The sequence below is a fragment of the Culex quinquefasciatus genome, chromosome 3 (genome assembly GCF_015732765.1).
Source record: "Culex quinquefasciatus strain JHB chromosome 3, VPISU_Cqui_1.0_pri_paternal, whole genome shotgun sequence".
NCBI classification, from domain to species: domain Eukaryota; kingdom Metazoa; phylum Arthropoda; class Insecta; order Diptera; family Culicidae; genus Culex; species Culex quinquefasciatus.
Genome location: NC_051863.1, coordinates 119,249,880 through 119,266,441, shown reverse-complemented (window position 1 = coordinate 119,266,441; position 16,562 = coordinate 119,249,880). Strand labels below are relative to the sequence as shown.

At 40.2% G+C, this 16,562-nt stretch overlaps 1 protein-coding gene across 1 annotated transcript in view; it reads left to right on the top strand.

Annotated features, from left to right (window-relative positions):
• The window catches only part of LOC6044693, a 324,907-nt gene that overhangs the window by 28,581 nt on the left and 279,764 nt on the right, over window positions 1-16,562 (top strand). The window contains 3 exon segments of the mRNA XM_038258625.1: window positions 1,607-2,311; window positions 10,415-11,956; window positions 11,958-12,217. Of these exon segments, the coding sequence (XP_038114553.1) occupies window positions 1,607-2,311; window positions 10,415-11,956; window positions 11,958-12,217 (2,507 nt within the window).

Here is a 16,562-nt window from a genome sequence, read left to right as displayed (position 1 = left end):
TCAAATGAAATTAAAATGATGCTGAAATACAAAGATATGGTAAAAACAAGTCATCCAACAGCGTTTCTTGTTCGAGGGAATCGTATTGACACGCTACAATGTTTGAAGTGGAGATTTTCAAACACTTGGGTAGTTTTCGAGCAATTCTAACAAAAATATTAGAAAAATGATTTTCGAGAGGTCATTTTGGCCAAAAACGTACACCAACTTTAGACATCTGCCAAAATAACAGGATATGTTCTAGGAACGAATTTTTTTCAGCGAAGTCATCTTAAGATGTCCCCTACACAACCCTTTTAACAGAATTCAGTTTCATTGAAAAGAATCTGAGAAATGGTAAAATCCGTAAAAAATCACTTTGACCCAATCTCACCCCCCAGACCCAATGTCACCCCCCCTGACGGTACATACAAGATTTAAATTTTAACAAAAATTACTATTTCTAAAAAAAGCTCATCGGCAAAATTTTGATCTAAACTTCTGAATGGCTTAAAAGATGCGGGGTTTTGTCCCTTAAAACATATGGATTTAGGGACATTGACTTTTTGTGAAAAAAAGAATATTTAAAAATTATGAAGGAGCGGCCGTGGCTGACTTTTCACGGTGTTCGCTTTGTAAGCGAATGATCTTGGGTTCGATTCCCATCTGCTCCCAACGAGAAAGTATAGGAAATAAAAATCTTGAAACTCTGAACATGAACGAAAAATCAAAGTCGCTCGAGTCGGGGTTCGATCCCCCGTCCTTTGGATTGGTAAGCAAAAATGCTAACCACTATGCCTTCGCGACTTGGTGAGCTATGACTGGAATTAGGAATACTGTTACTATCAACTACATACGCGCTGGGTCCTTGTCCATTTGACAAGGGTTCGGAAGTTCTAAATAACGTTTGAATACGATTGGTCCAAACGTTCTTCAGGGCGGGGCTTGTCGACAAAGCTGAAGTACCTCACGCTCGGCTAGCCAGCGTAGAAATGGGTCATCGAAGCTCGGCAGAGCTAACACCTTCCAAATGCCTATGCGAGTTATTTGCATGTATAGAATATAGATCTAAAAATACATGGAAACAACTCAATTTGTAAGAAGCGACCGCGTGGTCCCGTAAGTATTTAAAAATTAAACAAATAGTCCTCAAGAGTTATATATTTTCGAATATTTACGTGCCATTTTTGTATGAACAGCTGCCTAAATTGTATGGAGATTTGTATGGGTGACACAAAATTACTTCTTTGTTCATAGGAAAAGTTTGAGCCGTATGAAAAATATAAGTATAATCCATTTCTGGTTTTAGTTTAGAATTGCTCCATACTCAAGTGTTCAAAACCCAAATAGTCACTCAAAGTGAACAGGGGAACGGCCACGCCAACAACAAACCATCTTTTTATTCATTTTGAAATGTTCAAATGTGTATCGAATATCTCTCTTTGTTCAAGACTTTTTTAAAAATAATAATCGTATTGTATCCTTTTCCATAACAATGACCTTAAAGCTAATGGATCGTTCCCATCGACATCAGCAACCGTAATTAAATCCCCCCATTCTTCACTGTCCGGAATTAGAATAAAAAGCTCATATCCTGTGCTTTCTTCTTCTTCTTTTCACTTTGCAGAACCCCACCTACTTCACCAACACCGGTGCCGACGACCATAAAATGAACCAATCTCGTCCGTTCCGCAAACCACCGGACGTGGAGGAAGCCCTCTCCTCCATGCTGTGGACACCGTACGACAACAACGCGTCCGACACCGACTCGTCGCTGGACGACTCCAACGACGGTAGCCCGGGGGACCTCGGAAGTGGCTCCTCTTTCTCGCACCACCACCACCACCACATCCAGAACAACAACAACTACCTGCCCTCTTCCTCCGCTGCTCTGAAACGGAGCTTTTCCGAGTGGAATTACCGGAGCAAACCCGGTGTGGGCCACAATCGGTACAGCTACCCTTACGGCGGCTATTCGGGGACGACAATGGTGGCGCTACCGCTGGATCCGGCCGCCAACTCCAGTGTCAACGGTTATTGGAATAGTAATAATATTTACTCTAATGGCAGCTACTCCGGGCCGGCGTCGGCGGGGTTTTTCCCACCGTATCTGGACTGGAAGGATCGGCCCCTGGTTCCGCTGTTACCGTTCAGTTTGCTTGGCGTGGAAACGGCGGTTACCCCCGGGGGAGGAGGTCGGATGACCGGCTCGGCCGTACCCGCTCCCGGTGCTATTGGCTTTGGGACCAGCTTCTACGAGAATGATCTGCTCAACTCCAACATGATGCTCGGCGTCAATGACAGCAGCAGTAGCAGCTTTGCCGATTATCAGGTAAGTGGTGGCTGAGCGATGATTGACACTATAAAAGAAATGGCTGAGAGTAGAGGGGGACGGGACTCGTTTGGTCTCCATAGGCGATGATGGCAGTTGATGGGAGGGATAAATTATTTATCAAGAAACAGTATTAAATCGGTTTCTGGAACTTTCCAGTGTTTTCCCCAGAGTTAATATTTATTGATGAAAACGGCATTTACTTAAAAACATAACTAATGCTTATAACCCATAAAGCGTTTAAACAGGTCCTGTTGCATCCAACCAAACTTATGAATTTGAGCTCAGTAATATTTGAGGAATGTAAAAAAAAAAATACTAAACTAATAGTCTTGTCGTTTTATCTTGACACACCTTTGAAATTGCGGTATAAGCGACAACTTGCCAAAAACATTTTAGTCAGAACGCATTTGACATACGTAGGGTAGAGTAGACATGGGGAACAATGATAAAATTGCTCTCACAAATCGTGTTTTCAACCAATCAGGCTCATATTTGGGGGAAAGGTACCTTTCTGCCATAAGAGCTGCTTCGGATATGGACGCGTTCTTGCAAAGTTATCCATACATGTGGCCAATTTTGTGACAAGATCAAGCCTTCTATCGGACGGGGAAGTAAATGTTGGTCCCGGTCAAAATTAAGAATATACCCAGAATCTAGGGCTGTCTCATTGTTCCCCTCTCTTTTCAGCCCTTGGGTAACAATGAGGCACTTTGATTTTTCTTCATTAAACTTTTCAAAATCCATGGCAATCTTACTAAACATGAAGTGGAAGTGATTTTTGACACATTTATTTAACCAAAGCTATAAAGTTATTTGTTATAAATATGAGATTTTGCCTTTCTTACAAAATAAAGGTTTAAGGTTTTCTTTTGGAAAAACGATTTTCTCAGAAATCTTTGAAAATTCGTGCACGGCTTCAAAGTTGGTCCGAAAAATCAAAAGACATTTTTTTTCCTGAAACTTCAAAATGTCAATGAAAATTTAACAACTATCAGCTCGACGTCGTCGTGCTATCTTGTCGCACCCGCCATTTCGACGTTCCGAGAAAAATGCGTTTTAATGTTTGACCTTGAATATACAAAAACGAGAGCACGCAATGTAAACAATAACAAACACGTTTTGTTTGGCTGACCATTCTGTGCATTGTCCCAAAGTTTGGTTGAAGTTGGTTGCTGGAGTCCCGAGTTATTATTACAAATGTTTACGGTAGTCTAGCTTGTACGTGCGACAGACGCATCCTGACTTTCCTGACCTGAAATCTCTTTGGCCCTTTGTCGCACTTACATCAATTTTCATGGAGTGACAAGATAGCACGACAAGATTGAAACTACTTTCATATATAAAGTGACAAAAATGCACGGAGTTTTTTCGGTTTTTGTTGAATATCTCAGGATTGAAATCGAATTTTGGGGATCTGTGACGGTCAAAAGGTGAGGCATTGTGAGCTGCACAAAATGGCGTTCTTAACTCAATTTGGCCCAAAATGCACGTACGACAAGTGAGCACGATGGCGACGAGCTGAAAATGATTTAAAATGAATTTCCCTGCATTTAGAATTACTTTTAGCATGTTTGAGTTGATTTAAAAAACTTTAGATTTTTTAAAAATTTTCGATGTTTAAGTTTTTTATCGCTAAAATTCTTGTTATTATCAAATCTTCATTTTTTGAAAATAAATAATTGCAAAACAACTGAACTTGTGTAAAATACATTTTAAGACATTTTTTCCCTGCAAATGCTGAAATAATGGCTTGTTATTTCAATATTTTAATTAATCATAAACTAATATTGAAGACAGAGTTTTATTTTTCTAATAATGTGAATCCAATAAGTTTTTTTCTTATTTAAATATAATCATCATGGGTCGCAACCCATAATTTACCACTGGAATTTACAAAATTGGCATTCGAGATTGAGCCTAAAAAGACTCGAGGCTTCATGTCAATTTTTCACTGGGTGGTAAAATTATGTTTCTGAAAAAATAACTGCACCAACATGTTTGTCGGATTTTTATCATTTTGTAAGAAAGGCTCTATTTCACCTCTTGGTGATATCAAATCGGGTTTTTGAGTAATTTTTCCTAAACAATGTGTAAAAATGTGAACCTGATGTAATATTACACTTTTTTTATTTATATCTTCTATTTTTATCAAACTAAGTTTCTTTATGTTAAATTAGATTTGCTGCTTGGTCAATGTTAATATTTTGTTTTTTAAAAAGGCAGTAATGGCGCACTTGTGGCAGTGCGTGGCCGAATGGTTACGCTGTCCGCTTTGTAAGCGGATGATTCTGGGTTCGATTCCCATCTGCTGCAACCTTCCATCGGATGAGGAAGTAAAATGTCGGTCCCGGCCTTGGTTGTTAGGCCGTTAAGTCATTCCAGGTGTAGGAGTCGTCTCCATGCCATAAGTACAAACAACACACCAAACCAAGCCTACTCCGGTGGAATCGCTGGCGGCGGTTGGACTCACAATCCGGATGTCGTCAGTTCAAACACTGGGGTGGAAGGTTCCTTGGAGTAGAAAGAGGTTTGGGTGCTCTCCCCATTCAAGCCTTCGGACTCCTAGGTTCGAGCAGAAACTTGCAATAGAGACCACAAAAGACCCGGGGGTCGTTAATGTGGATGGTTTGATTTTTTTATTTTGATTGTAATGGCGCACTTTAAAGAGTTCAAAAAGTATTATTTTCCTTTGAAAAATAAATTACAGTTGACTTTACCTAAAAACCAGAACACTTTTACTTTTAAATGGTTAAACAATATTTCAGAAAGCGATTTTGATATAAAAGTTGTTCTGAAAAAGATCCAAATAAAATGAACACCCTTCTTTGGAGAGAACTGATCGAAAGTGTGAACTGTAATCATGTGAGGTTATGTTTGAAAAAAAATACAGTTTGTCTGTCATTCTTTACCACGTTACATGAAATAGTACATTCACCCATGCAGCATTCTACTGTGAAGTGATACTAACCAAATGGATGCGTGTGTTTCATTTTCTCCGAATTCCAGAAAACATTTATTGCCGTTTACGTCAGGCACACGCCTTGTACCTTGAGTCTAATGGAGTGATACAATCTGTCTAGCCTGGGGCAATCCTGAACAGACAACGGTTTTATTATTACCTAGAACCTAAACATTGTTGAGTGACAAAACCAACGGAGCTAACGGAACAGCACTGTGGAGCTTCAAACTTCTTAAAGTTGCACAACGGAAAATTGAGCCAAAAACTAATCTAACGTCATCCCCCTTTTAACCCCTCCACTTGAGGACTCCACGATGACAACCAACGAGAAGAGGGCCAATTATGGTCACAGTTTTCTTTTCGCAATGCGGAAATTTTGCCAACATTACCTTGCTGCACAAAACTCCAAAAGCTCGCCGTAAAAGTGCATCTCTCTCTCGCTCTCGTAGTTATAACCTCTTTTAAAATAGAGGTTATCCAGTTTATGTGCGCTTGTTGGTGGTGGTGGTGGTGGCACTCTCGAGAAGTGAGTCAGATGCAAACGGAGATGCAGCAAGAAGAAGAGCCAGCATAAATAGAAGCAACCAGGCAAATTGCACTTTGGAGAGAGACAAAGAGAGGGCGAGAGAATGCGATGAGCAAAATAAGAGAAAATTGAATCAAGAATGTTGCAAAACAAAGCCCAGACTGGCGAGCATAACCAGTGGAAAATGGGTGCACAGAAAAGGAAGAAGCAAAAACTGCAACTTGCTTGACGAGCTCGGATGCAATGGATTGGATAGGGTGCTAAAAAGGGTCATTTTTTTATCATACTACCAAGAATAATCTGATTTTTTATGAATTAATTTGGTTTTGTATTTTTTTGATTTGGATGAAACTTTGTGTGTACTTTTTCTTCGACCAAAACATTCAATTTGCATCATTAGTTCGTTGATAAAATTTACATCTGGCAGCTGTCCGTACACAAAGGCTATTAAAATATTCAAAAATCTGTAATTAGAAAACGGATTTTCTGATCGATTTGGTGTCTCCGGCAAAGTTATGGTGGTCAAAATCGGGGTTTATTCGGGGCTGCCTCCTGAAATTAAAGATTGGCCCATCACTAGGCTAAATTCCAAACTTGAGCTCATTCTGACCACGGTAACCTCTCCCTCTAATCGAAGTTTATATGGGAAAAAATTGCCAAAAAGTATGAAGAAAAGCAATTGTTTCAGATTTTTACTGGTGGAAGGTGCAATGATTGTCCATTTCTAACCAAATGTCGAAACATAAATCTTCATTAAGGCCGTTGCAAATATTTTTTGAAGTATATGTCCCTTGACTCTGACTAAAGGGACCCCCTCGACTTTACAAATAATTAAAAAAGTTTTAAAATTGAATTTACGAGCCAAAATAAAAAAAAATATATAAATATCGAAATAACAAGTTTCAGCATTTGCATGGAAAAAGAGTTTTAAAATGCATTTTACACTAGTTCAGTTGTTTTGCAATCATTAATTTTGAAAAAATAAAAGATTTGACAAAAATAAAAAAATAGCAAAAAAAAAACATAAACATCGAAAATTTTCAAAAAAATCAACAGATTTTTCAATCAACTCAAACATGATAAAAGAGACTCTAAACGCAGAGAAACGCATTTTAAATTTATTTCAGCTGATTGTACTCAAATATTTATTGAAATTTTGAAGTTTTTTGAAAAATATTTTTTTGCCCCTTGATTTTTCAGGCCAATTTTGAAAAGGGGGGGGGGGGTACAAAAACATAATATAGAATTTGTACCAGCCTATCAGTGCACGAAATACATGTGAACCACTTTTCGTTTGCAAGTTTTAATTTACATATAAAAATGAAGGCAAAATATTTGTTTCAACGTTTTTGAAAAATCACGATTCTATTTCGAAAAGCCAGAAGATTTTTTAACCATAGGTCATAGTGCCATAGCTTAATACATGTTATATTAATTGTTAAAATAAAGGCTTTTGGAAAACATTTCGAAAATATTTTTTTAATTTTATTTTAATTCCACACACTACGAAAAAACATGTAATTTTCGGGTAAATCAGATGCACATTACTGGAGCGTCAGATTATACGCAAATTTGTGTCAAGATCGTGTAAAATAACTGCAAACGGAAGTCTTGTGAAACAATTTCGAATTGGAATCTGATTGTTCTTATTGGAAGAGAGAAAAAGTGTTTATATTTTTTATTTTCAAAATGTTTTTATTGCACATAATTATTTACACTTTTTTACTCGTACTCATCACCGTTTTTCACTGTTGTTTAACTTTGCGTCGGACTTGCTCCATAAACTCGCTACATTGGCATCTTTTACGAATAATCTTCCGGCGTACAATTTATACCACGCTGGAGGAAGATTCAAGCAGGCACAGGACACTACGTTTCGGTTCAATTCGGGAGCATTTCTTCTTGTGAAAACAGTTCCAGAAGGTGTCCAGCAAGCTGCATCGGAATTGCATCTGGAACAGGGATGGAATAATCGCAAAAAAAATCAATTTCGCTAGCGAACTTTTTTTACCCGCGAAAGAGAGAGGAGGCGAATCAAAATAAAATCGCTCTCGAACTTCTCCAAGAAAATCAATCTGTTGATGATTTTGTTGTGAATTTCCTTGTCAACACCACTTAAAAATGTTTATTTCACTTTGTTTACACACATTGTTTATCTACAAAATGTGACAGGTCATATTTGGACGTGTGACGTTACACTTGCAAGTGCAGTAGTGAAAAAGATTTTCCGCCGAATAATCAAGATTGGTAATGATTTTTATTTTAGATTTCTTTTACCGATCATTCGTGCGCGAGAGAGAGGAGCCATGCTCCCTTCGGATTTTTTCTCTTGATGAACGTCCAATCATTTTCTTTTGATGATGATTATTCCATCGCTGATATTGATATGTGCTTTTTCTCGCGTGTCATGATGTCCGCAACCTGAAAAACCGCATGGAAAAGAACAATAAATCTTTGCTATCTGTTTTACATCTGATAAACAAAGATTAAACTCACCTCTGTCAGAGATTTGACTGCTATTATACAAACTAATAGAACGTTTCGTTCATTAACATAAAAAAATTGAAGAGAATCCGGACGCAAAATGCTATTCACTGCGACGTGAAGCCGGCTGACGTTTTGACGTGTCACCAATCTGACAAACGAGTAGGGGCTGAAGAGCGTGAAATTGGGTTTTATTTGATGTAAAATTACATCGAATTTGATGCTCCAGTTATGTGCATCAAATTTATCATAAAATTAGATTATTTGTGTACATGCAATGCTCTACCTTATCAACTATTGGTCCAATTTCCGACACGATCAATACAATGTCTTTGGAACAAAAACCTAAACATGATCAACAGTATACCAAACATAAAAGATCATCTAAATGTTGTTTTTACAAGACTAGAGTTTAAGCTATTGTCTTTCATATGTTTATAGAACCTATTAAAAAAAACTCTACAAGTGGTGACGTTTCGAAATAAACGCGACCTCGAATAAACAAAAACTAGAGCACGCAATGTAAACAATAACAAACACGTTTTGTTTGGGTGACCATTCTGTGCATTGTCCAGAAGTTTGGTTAAATTTGGTTGTTGAAGTCCCGGGATGTAATTCTAATGGTACGTTCGTTTGATGGCTAGTTCCACACTGAGTGCCGCACTCAGAGCTGTCAAAGTGTTTCTTTGAAGAAACTCGCGCTAGTTCCGCACGAGTTTCGCCGCCATTTTGGAACTGAAACTCTAGTGCCGCACTCGATATTTTTTCAGTTTCATGCGAGTTCCACGCACACTGACAAATGACGTTCGATTGAACCAAAACTGGCACCAATCAGTGCTGCACTCAGTGCCGCACCGGCTTTTCAAACGAACGTACCATAAATGTGTACGGTAGTTAGGCATGTACGTGTGTCAAACGCGTTCTGATCTGAAATCCCTTTGGCCAGTTGTCGCACTTACAGCAATTTTCAGAGGTGTCGAGATAATACGACACAATTGCAACTTTTTCGTATCAAGATAGAAACAAATGCACGGAGTATTTTTCGGTTTTTATTAAATATCTCACGATTGCAATCGAATTTTGGGGATCGGTGACGGTCAAAAGGTGAGGCATAAGAGTTGTTCAAATTGGCGTTCCTTATTCATTTTTGTCGAAAATGCAGGTGCGACAAGATAACACGAAAATTACTATTTCTGTGGTAGATTTTCAGAATCATCACCTTTCTACCTTATTTTTTTCACAACTTATCATGTAATTTGGACTACCCTACTGTCTGTTTGCACCAGCAGCAGCCCACGGACAACAAAACCTCAAAGCACAACAACATCGTAGTATCGCGCAGTGCAACATGATGATGATCCCCGCTGCAACCAACCGCTCTGGTGGTTGTGGGAGGCAAAAACGAGCGCCGCGGTGAAGGTGTTGGTGGAGCAGCAGCAGCATCAATGTTGAGGAAGATTCCAATCTCTCGTGCTGCTGGGGCAAGGTTTCAGGTTTTGGACGAGGAGACCACGAGGTCCGAGGGGACAGTTGGCAGTGAGAACGTGCTTTGATGATTTGGGGTTTGAGGGGGGAGGGGTCGACATTGCCAATTCGACCACTTCTCTGCTATGCTGCTCGGACCCATTCCGGTCAATAAAGTCCATTCATTGGGCATCGCCGCTGGTGACTGCGATTTGTTGTGGAAGGGTTGTTTTGAAATTTAAGGCAAAGAAAGCATAGAATGTTGGATTTTGATTTGATTCAACATCTTTTGTATTTATTTGAAATTGATCAATTCCGATTCCCAATTCCGACCACTCCAGAACCCAACATTAAATAATTTAATTTCCATAAGTTGTTCTCTTCGGTCACTGCCTTGCCGAAACCAAACCCCATCATATCGCATGCAGTAAATCATACCCGTATGGGCCCCAAAAGAAACAAGTCCTCATCAAAAAAACCATGCGTGCATGTCCCAAGTCTTCATTTCCCCGCCAAAACACAGAAAAACGCTCCCCATCGCGTCCCAAAGTGTTATGGATTCCTACCATTCTCGCCCAAACCATCATCGCCTGCAGCATCAATTTTCGCTACATTATGTTTCATTTCTGGCGCCTCTCGCTCACCCTCTTTACCTTTTATTTTGCAGGTTTATCCCAGCACCGGTTCCTACCTGAGTCCAACAGCACCACCACCACTTCAGCCGCCGTCCTCCTCGCAGAGGCAATTCACGTCGTCGTCGTCGTCGTGGTCGTCCTCGGCCGCATCAGGTTACAACCCGAACAGCGACGGCGGCGGCTACGACAATAACAACAGCAGCAGTCTGTGCAGAATTTCCGCAATGCTTAAGCCAGTCATGCGCGGCCACAGCGGCAACGTCGGAGACCTACATTTTTCAAAACATCAACAACGGCCGCCGAATCATAGCATGCTGGAGAATGCAACTGGTTCGGCTGGCAGCACAACTACCACGATGGACGGGGCAGCCGCCGACGGCCGAATACGGCGAAGCCGAAGCAGTGCGGATGAATGGATGAAGAGGAATGAACATCGGGAGCCGTTTAACGGCTACCAATACCAGTATGGTGGCGGCGGCGCCGAGTTCATCGCGGAAGAAGAAGGTGGTTGTGAGGGTGCCGTGGAACAAGCAGCTGTTGATGGAAGGGCGGCGATCCGAGCCGCTTCGGCGGCTGCCAGCGATCGGGACGGCTTCAGTAGTGTGCGGATTGTGAACGGAGAAGCATACGCGTCGGATTTGGTCGATACCGCGTCGTCGTCGTCGTCGTCGGAATCGCGGTATCGTTGTCGATCGGCGTTTGTTGACAGCGTTAGGGACTACAGTGATAGTGGGAACAGCTCGCGGGTTAGGGCACTGCAGCAGAACTTGCGCGGTTTTGGTCGCAGCGTTCGGGACCGGTTCGTTCGGGATATCATGCGGTTGAACGTGCCAGCGGCCCCCGAGGGCGGCAGCCGGACCAGCGTGTACATTCCGTCCGCCGAAGGGACGGCTACCACGGTGGAAAGTGCAGTTTCGTTACTCAGTGAGGGTGGCCAACCGCGGCCAACCCTAACGATCCAGGTGAATCGGGTTGATACCAACAACCAGGAGCAAAACGACGTCGTCAACAATGCGTCCTCCGGGGTCAGCATCGTGAATTGCTACCGCCGTGAGACGCCCCTCAAAAGTGATCAGGAGAATGTCGTACCCAATGGGCAAGATCGGCCCCAAGAGTGTCAATTCTATCCAAGTGATGTTAACAGTGCTACCACAATTGTCGATAAAAATCTTGTAAATATCAGTGCAAATGCAGAGCAAATGGTTCATGTTTCTAACACAGTAGTGCAAAGTGGTTCCAGCGATCCCGTGGATCACAACCAGAAGAATCCAATCCCCCAAACAATGCCCCAAACGGATATCGACCGCATTGAGCCTGCAGCCACAACAAACCCAAACCGTACCTACACCTCAACCGAGGCCCAAACCGACCTCCTAGAGCCATCCCCGTACCCAACCCCAACCCCATACCCTACCCATCACCCGCCACCCCCGCTCCTTCTGTCCCCACCCGGTTCGGAGTTTTCCACCCGGGAGCACCGACGTCGGGAGCGTCGCGAGCGTCGCCAGGCGCGGAACCGCCTCGCGCACATCCACCCAATTGACCCCACGGGCCACCGCCCCGATCCGCCATCAGCCACCGCCGCCCCCTCCCCCGATCGAGCTGATTCCGGATATTCTGCACAGCCATCTGCCGCCGCCGTACACGACGCTACCGATGGGCGCAAGTGCGGCGGCCGTTCTGCACCATCCGGGGCCCATGCTGGCGGCCCCGATCGGGGCTCACCATCCGGCGGCGGTGGCGGTAGCGGCGGTGCATCATCGGGGAGCGGCGGCCGGGGTGGTGGGAGCCACCGAGGATTGCCGGTACACGTTCCCGATCCCGATTATGAGAAGGTAGGTGGTTACTTTGTCCTAAACCAACTCCAGGGAGATCTGGAATTGAACCCAGGCCTGCTGGGGTGAGAGGTAACAACCACGTTTACCACTACACCCAAAGCCTGGCTGTAACCTTCAAATCTGCTGTACTTTTACGACTAATATGACATTCAATGAATTTGTTACTCTAAAAGTCGGGATTTTGATTCTTCGGGAAAAACCGGGATAAACTCGGAAATTTTACTGACACACAAAATCATATAAGTTTTGATAGAAATCGATAAACGTCTAAAACATGAATTCTCTAAAAAAAATGATCTGAATGGGAATACAATGTTTGACTTAGTGTGGAGTAAATATGCTTGGCATTTGATTTTTTCTATTAAGTGTCCCAAGATATTTTTTATCTGAGGCGAACTTGTTTTTTTTTTATGTCAAAATAAATGCATTGAAGTTACCAAATTTGCATTCCCTTCGGTGTCCTTACAAACAGTGTACAAAGTACACGTAAACAGAAAAACTAAACCAATCCACCTATGTGGTTGATGCCTTCCTCACTTTTTACCAAATATGGGTAATATGAGTGGTTTGGATACACATTTCAGCTTTGTTTAGTTCCAGAAAAAAAACACAGATATAACTTATGTGGTAATAACTCGAGAGAGGGTTGCCAGATCTTCAATGTTTTGGACTCATTGGAAAGGCTTTTCAATTGACTAACCAACGATGGGTCGAATGATGGATCCGGACATACACAGAAAAAAAATATGTGAATTTACTCGACACGGAAAAAATGAATCACATGTAAACTCAGTTGATGTAAACTTGAGATTCGACGTAAACGGTTGAATCACACGTAAAATCACGTTTTTACATATAATTTGTCGCAAATTTACATCAATTTGCATTTAAATTTAAATAATTAATGACGTGCAAAAGTGTTACATCAGAAATGATGTAACGTTCAGAAATATTTTTTTGTGTGTAGTTTACATACATTTAAGAGAGATCCGGCTTCAAAAAAGTACATTAATATCACTTAAGTGGTCATAACTCAAGACAGGGTTGCCAGATCTTCAATGTTTTGGACTCATTGGAAAGGCATTTAAATTACCTAATCAACGATGGATCCGGAAATAGTTTACATACATTTCTGTGAGATCCGGCTTCAAAAAAGTACATACATATCACTTAAGTGGTCATAACTCATGACAGGGTTGCCAGATCTTCAATGTTTTGGACTCATTGGAAAGGCCTTTCAATTGACTAACCAACGATGGGTCGGATGATGGATCCGGACATAGTTTACATACATTTAAGTAAGATCCGGCTTCAAAAAAGTACATAAATATCACTTAAGTGGTCATAACTCAAGACAGTGTTGCCAGATCTTCAATGTTTTGGACTCATTGGAAAGGCATTTAAATTACCTAATCAACGATGGATCCGGAAATAGTTTACATACATTTCTGTGAGATCCGGCTTCAAAAAAGTACATAAATAACTCAAGACAGGATTGCCAGATCTTCAATAATTTTGACTCATTGGAAAGGCCTTTCAATTACCTAACCAACGATGGGTCGGATAAAGGATCCGGAAATAGTTTACATACATTTAAGTAAGATCCGGCTTCAAAAAAGTACATAAATATCACTTAAGTGGTCATAACTCAAGACAGGGTTGCCAGATCTTCAATGTTTTGGACTCATTGGAAAGGCCTTTTGATTACCTAATCAACAATGGGTCGGATGATGGATCCGGACATAGTTTACATGCATTTAAGTGAGATCTGGCATCAAAAAAGTACATAAATATTACTTAAGTGGTCATAACTTGAGACAGGGATGCCAGATCTTCAATGTATTGGACTCATTGAAAATGTCTTACGATTACCTACCCAACGATGGGTTGGATGATGGATCCGGACATAGTTTACATACATTTAAGTGAGATCCGGCTTCAAAAAAGTACATAAATATCTCTTAAGTGGTCATAACTTGAGACAGGGTTGCCAGATCTTCAATGTTTTGGACTCATTGGAAAGGCCTTTCAATTACCTAACCAACGATGGGTCGGATGATGGATCCGGACATCGTTTATGTGCATATAATTGAGATCCGGATATTTGCGAAAACACGTTTTTATACATAACTTTTGAACTACTTATCGAAACTTCAAACAATTCAATAGCGATGTATGGGACCTTAAACCAAGTCGAATGCAACTGGTTCGATCAAAATCGGTTCAGCCAGTGCTGAGAAAACTTAGTGAGAATTTTGGTCACATACATACATACACACACACATACACACACACATACACACACACAGACATTTGTTCAGTTTTCGATTCTGAGTCGATATGTATACATGAAGGTGGGTCTAGGAGCTTTTAATAAAAAGTTCATTTTCAGAGCAGGATTATAGCCTTACCTCAGTGAGGAAGGCAAAAAATCAATTCTCGTAATCGTGAATTGTGTTCATGATTGAGAGAACCACGAAGGAATTTATTCCACTATAAACGTGAATATATTCCTTCGTGGTTTTCACAATCATGAACACAATTCATGATTTCGAGAATTGATTTTTTTCGCGTACGCGAAAATTATGGGAGGAGGACAAAAACTTTGCAACAGTCTAAAAATTCATTAAAAAAACTTCGTATCATATGGATGGTGCCCAAAAATGCAAAAGTATTTCAAAAACTCGCTTCAAATATTTTAACACTTTAAGTTTTAATTTCATGAGATAGTGTTTCAAGTAAAAAAGCACGAGAAGTTATATTTTTAAGATGAATTTATTGATTCATTTATTCCATAGTAAGAAATATCAGTAAGAAATATTCCAGATAAAGTTATTTGCCATGGAAAACATAGTTTCTGCACGATTTTTGTTTTGCTTTGTGTAAAAGTGAAAAAGTGAAAGTGCTCATGTCAAACGATCAGCCTGTCTCCTGAGAAGAACCTGGAATCTGACGATCGGGATACCACCTCGCGGTGTCTTTTGAAGATTTGAGCTTTATGTTGAAGATTTGCTGTTTCTTGGTGAGAGATTTCCATCATAAGTTGTTAAATTATTATATTCCCTAATATTATGATTAATAACCCTTCTATCCCTTCCCCATTATCCCTTTCCCAATTCCCATATTCCCCAACTTCAATTGCCTAATTCCACTTCCCTCCTAAAAATATAATTATTTGCCAATTTACACTTACACACCACACCTAACTGACTCGGAGCGTTTGGTACGGTATGTCCACGCATCCTTCCTCCCCTGTTGATTCTGTGAAATGTGATCCGTTCGCGTAATCTAACCGCAAGTTCTTCCAGGATGCTTTCTTCGGACTGGCTGCGCTTGTGTTCGATTAGCAATGTTTATATTTTCTCGAATTGGTCACAGAGACAAATTTAAAAGATGTTTTATGGTTATGGAGTACTTCTCAACCTAAAATACAAACGATATTTTATTATTAGCTTCGATTTGAAAGAAAAAAAAATTGCATGATTTAATAAAGCTGTATGATTTTTTTAAAAGCAGTAAAGCCATGAATTGATCCTCATACTCATTTTGAACATCAAAGTTTCTGTTCTTTACAATTTTGTTGCAAAATATAAATCAGAAGCAGGATCAGAATAGTTTTCGATAAATTACAAATTTTCCGGGAGTTTCTGGGAACAAAGTGTTCAAATTGCATAGTAATTTTTTCAAAACGTACCATGGGAAATTAACACATTGTTCGTGGTTCTCATTTTCATGAACGCATGTTTACGATTTTGGGAACTCTTTTTTCTCCGTTTAGTTCCTCAAACATTTGATGTTGTCGAATTTCTTTTTTGCGAACCAAAGTTTTTGCGGTGCTGTACTTTAGAATTTCATAAAAACTCTGCATAGTTTTAAAGGAATCCAAACATGTTTAAAATGATCAGCAATTTTCGAAACAATTTCGAAGGCGGAGGGCGACATAAACCTTGAAAAATATTTTCAACGGCCTAATTGATAATGAATCATTGAGGAGAAAAATTTCATGCCATTTTTAATAAATCAAAATTGACTAAATTGTATACCTTAAATTCGATTGAATTGTGTTAGATATTTTGAGAAAGTAGTTTAGATTATTTTCAACAGTTAAATATCTAGCAAACGTGTTGAGCATTTTGATTTCAATTTTAAAATACAGACCAGACTCGATTATCCAAAGCCTTGATAACTCAACATCTAATTCGAGTTTTGCAACCTCCTTGAGTCAAATTTGAACAGTTCATTGCCTTTTAAATTGAAAAATGCTTATTTAAATTTGTTGTCGCTGCCATTTTGGCCGTCATCATGGATTTTAAAATTCTAAATCTTTTTAGAGCAGTTTATG